This window comes from Artibeus jamaicensis, unplaced genomic scaffold, assembly GCF_021234435.1.
Source record: "Artibeus jamaicensis isolate MK-2021 breed Jamaican fruit bat unplaced genomic scaffold, CSHL_Jam_final contig_447, whole genome shotgun sequence".
NCBI classification, from domain to species: domain Eukaryota; kingdom Metazoa; phylum Chordata; class Mammalia; order Chiroptera; family Phyllostomidae; genus Artibeus; species Artibeus jamaicensis.
The window spans coordinates 3,952,713-3,965,507 of record NW_026521834.1 but is presented as its reverse complement, the minus strand read 5'-3'; the positions used below and the strand labels follow the sequence as shown (position 1 = coordinate 3,965,507).

Below are 12,795 nucleotides of genomic sequence, written 5' to 3'. Positions count from 1 at the left end.
ATTATGTACAATAAAGTTATATACAAAGACAGGTATTATTTACAAATGCAATTTTTATTTATATAGCAAACATTACAAATTACTTGAGTGAAAATGCTTAAATTAGTCATTACATATCCACTCACTGGAACGAAAGTGTCCATTAAAATTATGTTTACAATTATCTTCCTTTTTAATGTTTTTTTCATACATATACAAAGTAGATAGAGCAGTATAAAGAATTCTCAGGTAGTTATTACCCAGCTTCAACAATTATCAACACTGGCTAAAAATTAGCTTTTAAGCACATAAGAAAATACTTCTGATAGAAGATTAAGAACAAAAAAAGCAGTATGATTCATCCACATTACAAAAAATATAGGAAAAAAGTGAAGAAATACACTGAAGTCTTACAAATGATTGGCTCTACGTAGTGGAATTATAGGTGATTTTTATTCTGCATCGTTATATTTTTGTGCTTTACAATTTCTACAAGAAGTGTATTTTTATACAGAAAAAAAACCCCGAAACAAATCACATATTGTTGCAAAAGTTAGAAAAGTATCTTTTTTTTCAGTCAAATAATGTCAACTTGTACAAACTAAACAAAAAAAGATAAATAATGCTAAATAAGATGAAGTACAATTTTGGATGAGATAATTTTCTTACTTCAATTTGCCGAGGGGCCGATGTGAACTTTTGCCCCATCCTGTCCCTAGCAATAGCCACAAGTGTGGTTTGCCCAACAGCGGCAGCATGAAGGACATAGTTTTCAGAGTATTTGTCCTGTTCCTCCATTAGCCTGCAAAGATCCATGTATTTTCAGATAAGAAAGGTTTGGGTTTCTTTGTTTTTAAATTAAAAAAAAATAGGTTTATTGGTTTTAGAAAGAAGGGAGGGAGCGAGAGTGAGAGCGAGAGCCAAGAGGGACATCCAGTGAAATGAGAGAGAGAAACACCGATCAGCCACCTCCCATATGTGCTCTGACCAGGGATTGAACCTACAACCTGGTATGTGCCCTGACCAGGAACAGAATAGAATCCCCAATCTTTTGGTGTATTGGACGATGCTCCAGCCAATTGAGCCACACTGGCCAGGGTGAGAAAGACTTGATTTTGTCAGTTATGCATCTTTCTAAGATGTTCATTTTAACACTAATTAGAAGGATCTGCCAGAAAATAAATTTCCAGAGTGAAGATACAGTTCATGGCAATGGCAGGAATGTCCTAAAGGGCAAGAAACTTGTTCTAAGGCTCCAAAGAAATAGGGCGATATAAATATAGACTGGCAAAATTATGAATATTAAACTGCCTTAGAATCCCTGTAATTCCCCTTTTGCAGAGGGGAATACCAATGCCTCTGCTTCTAAATAGATTTTTGAACGTCCTTGAGCTGGAAGCATCCTTAAAGGACATCATCTGGAGAGAAGTTTCATAAATAGAAATATTAATGAGACTCATGATTTTAGTCCCAAAACAAGACATCTGATTATCTGGAAGGGGTATTTGGTAGAAAGCTGAACATGGGAGAAGAGTAAGGGCTGAAAGGTATTGTGACAAAAAAAGGAAAGAGGAAAAATCTCAAATAACCCAAGGAAGAGCCCACCACGTTACTGGAAGGTATACTCTCAGGGTATTAAGCCAAGGGAGAAAGAAGTGTTGAAATAGCACTCACGTCAAGGTGACAATTGAAGACGCCAACTGCAGTTGGAGCTCCATGTTTCTGAAGTATTTATTTTGGAATGGGCGTTTGGAAGAGCCAAGAACCCTCACAGTTACTAACACAGTTTTACCTATTTCAACCTAGTAGTTAAAAAAAAAAAGGTAATTTTAGTGGAGGTGTCTCATTCACCAAGGACAGCCTAACTCTTAGAGGGTGGTAAACTTCCTTAAAAAATATTTTATTTATTTATTTTTAGAGAGGGAAAGGGAGGGAGAAAGAGAGGGAGAGAAACATCAAAGTTTGGTTGCCTCTCACAAGCCCTCTACCAGGGACCTGGCCCACAGCCCAGGCATGTGTCCTGACTGGGAATCAAACCAGCAACTCTTTGACTCACAGGCAAGCACTCAATCCACTGAGCCACACCAGCCAAGGTGAGGGTGGTAAACTTTTTTGTTCATGCTAAATGTTCCTGGTCAGCCTTTGTTCAAACAAGACTCATGTAGATGTACTGTATTTATCTGTATGACATCTCATGTTGGAATGTTGTTCTTTAAGGACAGGTATTTCCAATAGCATTACTAAAGGTCCTGGTATCCACACGCAGTGTGTACACACAGTAGTTGAGCAAAAATTATATTAAGTGATGCTAGAGAGAGAAAATGAGACCTGTTTAATTTATGAGATAAAACATGTATCTCTCACCTTATCGATCAGCTCAAGCTCCAGGTCCTGTATGTCTGACACCCTGAGGTGGGCCACTGCTGGACTCAAGAAACCCAAGCACAGATCATAGACCTCCAATGTGAGAAATCCAGAATGTACTGGAACTAACTAGAAAGAGGACGGTAGATAGGTAAAGAAGAAAACATGCTCTAAGCATAGTCATGGAAACTATTTTCATCCAAAGTGGGATATATAATATCTTACTTCCTTCATGATGGATACTTTGGGAGGTCACATTAAATGTTTCAGGCATAACACAAAATAGACCCTTAATGTGATATTTCAGTTGATGGCAAAATGTGTACCTTTAATAATTAACTGGTAAAGAGCAGAATTTAAGATGATTGAATTCAAGCAAAATCCAACATACATGTCCAAGCTCTTAATAACAAGGAAAGGACTTCATGAAAAAGTCAAGTCCAGGGGGAGGGAGGTGGGAGGGAGGGATGGGAGGCATTAAATGGTGATGGGAAAAAAAATAAAACAAAAATCAAGTTCATTTATGTTGCAGTTGTCAGTGAGGGAGAAAGCACTGGGCAGACTGATAACTTTGTTTTTCCTTCTTGAAGTACAGCTCCTGCACAACAGCGTGTTTTCACATCTGCTGCCTGTGCCTAGTGCCGCAGCCTCCCCCTTTAAAGACAAACAGTATGACTAACGCAAGTTAAAATCCTTTGAGCTCTGAGAAGGAAAGGAATTTATAAGCATATGTTAATGTAAGGTATAACTTTTATTACAAGTCAACTAAAAGCAAACCCCTTGATGATGACTATGGAGTCAACTTAAAATCTTGAGTTGTCATATTCTGGTTAAAAAATATACTCCAGTTATATAGTCAATAGTATATCTAACTATCCATTTATAGAAATGAACCTTCTTTTAATGGAAATCTTGTAACTAGATGTCTCTTATATTGTCTCAGCTCAATCAGAACCAATAATTGACCAAGATTACAGCTAGCTACAAAAATAAAACAAAAAACCCTACATTTTTTATTGAAAAACCTATATAGGTTTAAAAAAAGAAACAAATGTTACTTTTGTAAGTAGTTTGAAGCACACAGTGGAATTTTCCCAATTGTTCACCTAAGAATGGCTTTCACTTGAGACCATCAGTCTGGGAATGTCTCTAAAACTCACCTGCACAGAGCCTTCTGCTTCCATGTAAGTGATGGTGACGGTGTCCTGTTCACTGCTGTTGACTAAAAAATAACCAGACCCTTCCACAAGGCTAAATATTTCCTATGAAAAAATCAGATAGACAATATTCCATTCCCTTTGGTTTATAAATAATTCAAAGAAAATAACTTCTACCCACCTCAGAAACTAGAGTACATGATTAAAAGATTAAGGAAAATGAACTAAAAGCAAAATATGATTATTAAAGTATAACACCTAAGGACATTGTAGCTAATTATGATACATGCATATGTATATCCATGATTTTAAACATATAAGTGAGAGGCCCTGGCCCGGCAGCTCAATTGGTTAGAGTGTTGTCCTGATACACCAAGGTTGCGAGTTTGATACCTGGTCAGGACACATGCAAGAAGCAACTAATTAATACATAAATAAGTGGAACAACAAATCAATGTTTCTCTCTCTTTCTCTCTAAAATCAATAAGCCCTGGCTAGTGTGGCTTGGTGGACTGAGTGTTGGCCTTTGAACCAAAGAGTCACTGGTTCAATTCCCAGTCAGGACACATGCCTGGGTTTTGGGAAAGGCAACCACACATTGATGTTTCCCTCCCTTTCTCCCCCACTTCCCTTCTCTCTAAAAATAAACAAATAAATAAAATCATTTTTGAAAAAATACAGTAAAAATAAACAAATAAGTTAGATTTCTTATTGTTATACTCTTAATTTCAATAACCTAGTACTTTCCTGTCCAATATGACTCCATAGAACTAGACCCGTACAGCTCTACCTTCACATCGGGGTGGTTATAGATGGTGGCATTCTCAGGCAGCACAGTCACATCGTCCACCAGGAGCAACTCCACAGCTGCAGACATGGGCAAGTTGAAAAGTTCCTAGAAATGTAATGAGAACCACAAAGGTGAATATAAACTTTTAATTCTCCAACTCAGTGAGAGAAGATTCTACTATTCATTCAAGTGCCAAAGATAACAGAATCACAGAGGTGCACAGCTGCCCGATTTATATCAGTTACGAACCACTTTTAAAGAAGAGCCTGCAATTTCAGTTAATTTATACATATATAATTTTATGATTCAAGGATTCACTGTCATACATGCAAAACATGGCACTAATTGCATTAGTAAAAGATCATGTAAAAACACTCCACAATTCTGCAACTGTCAGTTTACAGGCAGAGGCAGAGAAGCGCCAGCATCAGTCAAAGAACAAAGTTGGGGATCTGGCAAGACAGTGATATTAAGAAGGTTCATAGATTAAGAATATCTAAAATACTTTAAAAACTGTAAAGATAAAACACATGATTTTTTTCATCTAGTTACCAGAAAACTAAGAAAAGCCCTTACTAGATTTAAATAAAGGAAAATGAAAACAGGGATGCATTTTTATTAATCTACAAAACAACTACTAATGCATTATCAAGAAAGATTTTAGCCCTGGCTGGTGCAGCTCAGTGATTGAGTGCTGGGCTGCCAACTGAAAGGTTGCTGGTTTGATTCCCGGTTAGGGCACACACCTGGGATGCAGGACGGGTCCCCAGTTGAAGGTGTGTGAGAAGTGACCAACTGATGTGTCTCTCACGCATTGATGTTTCTTTCCTTCCCTTCCCCTCTCTCTAAATAGATAAATAAAATCTTTTTTAAAAAGAAAGATTTTATAATAAAGGAGGCATACTGTCATTGAGAGGGGCTTCTAAAAAGAAAAGCACTTACTAAGCACCTATGGGAATGACCAGTTCAAAGATGAATTAAATGCCCAATTTTGAGAAGGACTGCAGGTTTAAGAAAAAGAAAAAGCTTAAAAAATCACTGATTAGACTTCTGGTCAAGATGGAGGCATAAGCAGACATGCTTTGTCTCCTTGCACAACCACAAGAAGAATCACAATTAGCCTCAAAACAAAAAATACCCGAAACTGCCAGAAAATCAAACTGGTTGGAAGCCTGACAACCAAAGGTTTAAAGAAGCCATAACCGTCCAGAAGGATAGGGGTGGCAGAGAGAGGGAGCCAGGGCAGAGAGGACATGGTGTGACATGCAGAAATGGCAGTGGCATCAGAACAGGCAGTCCCATGTGAATAATGTGAATGATTCACATGTGGTAGATAAAAACTGGGAGGGATGTCTTAGAAGTGAGTGATCCCAACCCTCGGCCAAACCACATACCCCAGGGTACCAGCACTGGGAAGATAAATCCTTATAATTTCTGGCTGTAAAAACCAGGGGCAGTTGGGGCAGCAGAAGAAACTGCCAGTTTCTCAGGAGAGTCCATTTACAGGACCTGCATGGTCCTAGAACATTTGAAAACCCACCCACTCTGGGAATCATCACCAGGGAAGAAGCTAGAAGGGTACCAGTCGCATACATGAAGTGGATGAAGTGAGTGGAAATGGGACAAGTGCAGGGCAAGTCTCCAAAGGCCAGGCAGCAGCACTGTCCCCTCTCTGACCCCTCCCCTTCCCCCTCCACAGTGCCACAAAACAAAGCGGGTTGCCCCAACCTGGCAAATTCCTAAAGCTCCGTACCTTACAACTTAACTGGTGTGCTAAGACAGGGAGTCAAAGCAGCTCTGCCTAATACACAGAAACAAACACAGGGAGGCTGCCAAGACCGAGACAAAGAAACAAGGCCCAAATGAAACAATAGAACAAAACTCTAGAAAAAGAACTGAGCAAAACAGAGATAGCCAACTTATCAGATGCAGAGTTCAAAACACTGATGATTGAGGATGCTCAGAGAAATCACTGAGTATGGCAAAAACATAAAGGAAGAAATGAAGTCTACAGTAAGTGAAATAAAGAAAAATCCACAGGGAACCAACAGTGAGGGGAAGGAAGCCAGGATTCAAATCAATGATTTGGAACATAAGGAAGAAATAAACATTCAACTGGAACACAATGAAGAAACAAGAATTCAAAAAAATGATCAGAGTAAAAGAAGAATCTGGGACATCTCCAAAAGTGCCAACATCAGAATCATAGGGGTGCCAGAAGGAGAAAAGGAAGAACAAGAAATTGAAAACTTACTTGAAAAAATAATGGTAAAAAAAAAAAAAACTTCCCTACTTTGGCGAAAGAAATAGAACTACAAGTCCAGGAATCAGAGGGAGTCCCAAAGAAGTTGGACACAAAGAGGACCACACCAAGACACATCCTAATTAAAATGCCAAAGGTTAAAGATAAAAAGAGAAGCTTAAAAGCAACAAGAGAAAAGCAGAGAGTGACCTACAAAGGGGTTCCCATAAGACTATCAGCCACTTTCTCAAAAGAAACTGCAGGCAAGAAAGGACTGGAAAGAAGTATTCAAAGTGATGAAAACCAAGGACCTACAGCCAAGATTGCTCTATCTAGTAAATCTATCATTTAAAATGGAAGGGCAGATAAAGTGCTTCCCAGACAAGGTAAGACTAAAGGAGTTCATCATCACTAAGCCATTATTATTATTTTTTAAAGATTTTATTTATTTATTTTTAGAGAGAGGGGAATGGAAGGAGAAAGAGAGGGAGAGAAACATCAGTGTATGGTTGTCTCTCTCACACCACCTACTAGGGACCTGGCCTGCAACCCAGGCATGTGCCCTGACTGGGAATAGAACCGGTGACCCTTTGGTTCACAGCCCACACTCAGTCCCCTGAGCTACACCAACCAGGGCCACCAAGCCATTATTGTATGAAATGCTAAAGGGACTTATTTAAGAAAAAGAAGGTAAAAACTATGAACATTAAAATGACAACAAACTCACAACTACCAACAACTGAGTCTAAAAAAACAAAAGAGAACTAAGCAAACAACTAGAACAGGAAGAGAACCACAGAGATGGAGATCATGTGGAGGGTTATCAGCTGAGAGCAGGAAGGGGAAGGATGGGGGAAAGGGTACAGAGATTGAGAAGCATAATTGGTAGGTACAAAATAGACAGGGGAGGTTAAGAACAGTACAGGAAATGGAGAAGCCAAAGAGCTTATATGTACAACCCATGGACATGAACTAACATGGGGAATGCTGACGGGAGTGGAGCTGCAGGGCAGAGGGGAATAAACAGGAGACAAAAATGGGACAACTGTAATAATATAATCAATAAAATACATATTTAAAATAGATTTCCAAGATGGAACAGGATGTTTTCTTGCAAAATAAAAGGTCATTTCTCATCCAAAAAAATTTTTTTTACCCATGACATTTTTATTTAGTTTAATGTATAAAATGCAGTATAAATTAATCTCCATTTCATATTTTGTCAAAATGCTGTCTTTATCCTTTGATCATATCAAGTGACCCACACACCCCATCCCATGGCTATAGCCGAACACTTTATCAGAGGGAAAACGTAGGAGTTCTGCTCAAATGCTCAGCAAAAGCTAATACACTAATTTTTAAAAAAAATCTCACTACACAATCAAAATGATGGAACCCAAGAGTTGAGCTGTTACACTTACTCCATTATATATAGTACCATGTTAGTTTACAAACATGGGTTGATCAATTAACAACGCATTAAATGGCAAAATTTCATAAAGAAGGCTGTACTGTTTGTATGTGAAACTGGTTAAAAAGTGCCTGCCTTCCCTAACGGCAGAAGCTACAGTCTTCTTAAAGTTCTTTAAATGGTGTAGTACTCAGTGTTTTTAGCACAACAATGCAATGTAGTTCACAAGGTGTTTTGGCAGCTCTTAATCTGAGGAAGAATAGGGGCTTTTGAAAAATAAGGCTTTAAGAAAGCTTGTTGCCCTGGCTGGTGTGGCACAGTGGATTGAGTGCCGGCTTGCAAATCAAAAGGTCTCCAGTTCCATTCCTGGTCAGGGCACATGCCTGGGTCGTGGGCCAGGTCCCCAGTATGGGGTATGCGAGAGACTACCATACATTGATGTTTCTCTCCCTCTCTTTCTCCTTCCCTTCCCCTCTCTCTAAAAATAAATAAATAAAACCTTTTATTTTTTAAAAAGAAATCTTGTCATCTTAGAGTTAAATTTTAACAGAATGTGAAAGTTTGAACTTTTACACTTATTTGTTTAAATAAAATCTAAAAAGTACTGATTGTTTCAACACAATTTTATGGAAAAACTAATCTGTAACAAAAACTTGGCATTGAGTGTGAAGGCTCCATTGTTTTTGAGCAAAGTGTACAAAGGTTCCCAGGGACAGGGAAGCAGGGGAGAGAGGCCTAGATATTTGCAACAACAGGCATTTTCTCTTCCTCTTCTTGTTGGGAGGTGGTTAGAGAAAGGCTCAAATAACTTAATCAAACACTATCTTGAGGGCTTGCTGTGTGAGACCCGAGCACTCCAGGTATTTTACAGCACTGATCTCCCTAGCCATAGCTAAACCCTGTGGGTATGCGATGGGTATTAGCTTCTTCTTCAGTTTCTCAGTTATGTCTTTATTATCCCTAAGATCAAGCTTAGCTCCCACCAGGATAATGGGAGTGTTGGGACAACGGTGTTTCGCTTCAGGATACCACTTTGCACAAACATTTTCAAATGATGCAGGACTCACAAGAGAAAAGCAAATGAAAAATACATCTGAAGTTCTGGCTGGTGTGGCTCAGTGGATTGAGCACCAGCCTGCAAACCAAAGGGTCATCAGTTCAATTCCCAGTCAGGGCACATGTCTGGGTTGTGGGCCAGATCCTCAGTAGGGGGGACACAAGAGGCAGCCACACATTGATAATTCTCTTCCTCTCTTTCTCCCTCCCTTCCCCTCTGTCTAAAAATAAATAAATAAAATCTTTAAAAAAAAAGAAAAATACACCTGCAAGTCTACCCATGGTGTCACAAAAGGTAAGATTTCCTTCGTTTTCACAGCTATGTACTATTCCATTGTGTAAATGTGCCACTGTTTTTTAATCCACTCATCTACTGATGGGCACTTGGGCTGCTTCCAGATCTTGGCTATTGTAAATAATGCTGTTATGAACATATAAGGGTGCACATAATCTTTCAAATTAATGTCTCTGAATTGTTGGGATCTATTCCCAGAAGTGGAATCGCTTGGTCAAAAGGCAGTTCCGTTTTTAATTTTTTTAGGAAACTCCATACTGTTTTCCACAGTGGCTACACCAGTCTGCATTCCCACCAACAGGGCAGTAAGATCCCGCTTCTCAACATTCTCTCAGCAGCACTTGTCGTTTGTTGACTTACTGGGAGAGTATTATGCTGAGTGAAATAAGCCAGTCAGAGAAAGACAAATACCATATGATCTCACTTATATGTGGAATCTAATGAATAAAGTACACTGACAAACAAAATAGAACAGAGGCGTGGACATATGGAACAGAATGACAGCTGTCAGAGAAGCGGGGGGCAGGAATATGCATGAAAGGAGGTAAAGGGATTAGCCAAAGAACACATATGCATAACCCACAGACTCAGACAACAGTACGGTGATGGCCCAGGGTGATGGCGTAAGGAGTGCTGGGGCGCTGTCCACATCACCTCGCCCTCTGCCAACAGGAAGCCTAAACCTAGCGGCAGCCACCACCCACAGCTGGGGAAAACTGCAGAGAAACAGGAAATGTATTTCTTAAGTAACAATCTCCACTTACCTTTGGACTTTTCTTCTCTGAATAGCCCACAAAACTGACTCGAATGAGTACAGTCCCTTTTATCTGATGTACTTTAAGGATCTGATGACCTGTAGACATGCAGAAAAATACTCTGTGAGACGGTAACATGTAGAATACAAAAGTGTCTCCAGAAAACCAAATTCTACCCTAATTTATTTCAAATGGTGTTTTATTGCAGGGAGGAAAAAAAACACTGAATAGGGAAACACACAAGAATCGGGAACCCTTTGCATCAAAGAAACCCACCAAAGCATTTTTGCGTTGGCTCTGCCACTTTATTCCTAATGTGGCTCTGAGCAACCACTTCATTTTTCAATTCCTTTACTAAATGAGGGGTTAGGCCAGGCCAAAACTAAGTCTCTCCAGCTCTGATGGTCTGTGAGTCCAAAAATAGGCTGACAACAATGTATGAGGACATTTTTGTTTGCTTTAAAAATGAAAGCGAGAAATAAAGAGATAGTCCTTTGGGAACTTTTACTCTTCTAAACTGTTTTGTGTATGTAAATGGCACATCTGTTCCTTACTCAAAAATTTAAAATGGCTAAGTATTCCTTATTAGAACAATTTAAACTCCTTACACTAGTTTTGAAGCCCTCTATAATCGGACCCTGCTTCATTTTGTTTTCTTTTTTTTCTTTTTTTTTTTTGAGAGAGAGAGAGGAAAGAAAGGAGAAAGAAAGGGAGAGAAATATCAGTGTATGGTTGCCTCTCACATACCCTGCATCAGGAACCTGGCCTGAACCCACGCAGGTTCTGGGAATCGAACCAGACTGGGAATCAAACCAGCAGCCCCTTAGTTCTCAGGCCAGCACTCAATCCACCGAGCCACACCAGTCAGGGTGTTTTCTGTTTTTTAAAAAAACTTCACTAACATGAATTTGCCATTTTACATCAGTCAGTTCCTTTATCCTCAACACATGATGATCATGCCCAAGTCTTTGAAGCACTTTCTCATGATGCTTCGTCCACTCAGTCATTCATTTATTCAACAAAGATTTATTGAGGGCCTACTATATACTAGGTAGTATGCCAGGTAATTAGGATGCAGAGATGAAGAAAACAACTTACTGGTAACACTTTGCACCTCAATCCCCACAAGTGTTTTCAATCGGGACATTTAGGCTTTATTTCCCGTCACTGGGGCCCTGGGTTGCATGGTCTGTCTCGCTGCCCATTTTCACCTGGTTTATCTGCGCGCGAATGTGTGACCATAGTCAGCCAGCCACCTCGCACACCTCACTGGGTCTGCCCGTTGCCACCCTGTGCCTGGGATCTGCCAGCCACCACTTGCACACCTGGGTAGGTCCAGCAGCCACCACTTTTTCCTGCTGTGACCCCTTCCGCCAGCCACTGACTCCACCCCTCTTACCGGTCTGGATGTATGGTTCATTGTTGTCCAACTTCAGTACAGTTCAATTTTCTGTCAGTTCAGGTTGTTTTTTGTTTCTAAATTTTTGTTGTCCTTAGTTTTGGTAGTGCTAGGAGGCACAGTATATCTACTTATACCTCCATCTTGGCTGGAAGTCTCATCTAGTGACTTTTGTCCCCTCTTTAAGTCAGTTAGTCTCACTTACCTTATTCAGCTCATTTTTTTTTCTGTTTTCTCTTTCCAACATCCCTTCAGGTCTCGGCATGCATGTTAATTTTGCAGGGTAGCCTTTTCTGTTTTAAGCTAAGTTAGGTTCTCCTGTTATAAGCCCATCATATTTGCCCTTCAAAACACTAACATGAATATAATGATTAAAGTCTGGCTTCACCAATTAGACTATAAGCCTGTGAAGGCAGAGGCTGTGACTGCTTCATTACTACTATATCTCCAAGTACCTAGCACACAGTCTTATATGCCATTCAAAAAATATTGGCTGACAAATGAATAATATTTCCATAATATTATGCAAATAATGGCAATCAATATACTTAATTTGATAATGGCAATCAAATTAATTTAATTTTATGTTCTTGTGAGAAATATTAGACTCTAGATCTGAGCTTGGCAAACAAGGAAATCTACCTTTACATTTAAAAAAAATACTAAGATCAAAGATGAAAGGTGAGATATGGAAAAAATCTGAAATAAACCATCACCCATACGGAAATACTTAATGCAGAACTACTTAACAGGTATAAGAAAACATTCATAAATTTTCAGAATACCATGTAATCGGGTTTGCCCACTGCCATCATCCTTTGCTACCATCTCCACTGAATTATAATTTTCAAAATGAGCTAGTGTTTCATTTGAAGATTTCCATTCCAGCATTACTGAACTGAAATTATCAAACTTTCTCCTCTGTTGATCAAACACTGCCAGTTCCAGGACCGTGTCCCTTAGGCTTGATACAGGAATCTGTGTTAAAATAAAAAAAACAAAAACAATATCTTAAGAGGCATGGTGAACTAACCCTGAAGCCAGGGGGATTACGTTTATCTCAGTTTCATTCTTTGACAATTTTCAAATCTCCAAATGTGTTGAAAGAATGGATAATGAATACCTATACACCCTTCATCTGGAATCACCATTTGCTTTCTCTATCTCTCCCTTTCTCGCCTTTCTCGCCTTGTGTGTGTGTGTGTGTGTTGTGAAATTACACAGGAATCATGGCATGCTACCCTAAATATTTCAACATGCCTTTCCTAAGAAAGAGAACATTCTCCTAAGTTGCTGACCTACTAACTATGTTATTGCTTACCATTATTCTTCATGGTGGATTTGGAG

The 12,795-nt window shown here is 39.3% G+C and overlaps 1 protein-coding gene across 1 annotated transcript in view; it reads right to left on the bottom strand.

Annotated features, from left to right (window-relative positions):
- The window catches only part of NUP210L (nucleoporin 210 like), a 114,629-nt gene that overhangs the window by 37,124 nt on the left and 64,710 nt on the right, over positions 1-12,795 (bottom strand). The window contains exons 17-23 of the mRNA XM_053666211.1: positions 12,234-12,426; positions 10,059-10,147; positions 4,291-4,395; positions 3,504-3,605; positions 2,344-2,472; positions 1,654-1,781; positions 649-781 (exon numbers count right to left, since the gene is read on the bottom strand). Coding sequence (XP_053522186.1) covers positions 649-781; positions 1,654-1,781; positions 2,344-2,472; positions 3,504-3,605; positions 4,291-4,395; positions 10,059-10,147; positions 12,234-12,426 — 879 coding nt within the window. The remainder of the gene's footprint in view (positions 1-648; positions 782-1,653; positions 1,782-2,343; positions 2,473-3,503; positions 3,606-4,290; positions 4,396-10,058; positions 10,148-12,233; positions 12,427-12,795) is intronic.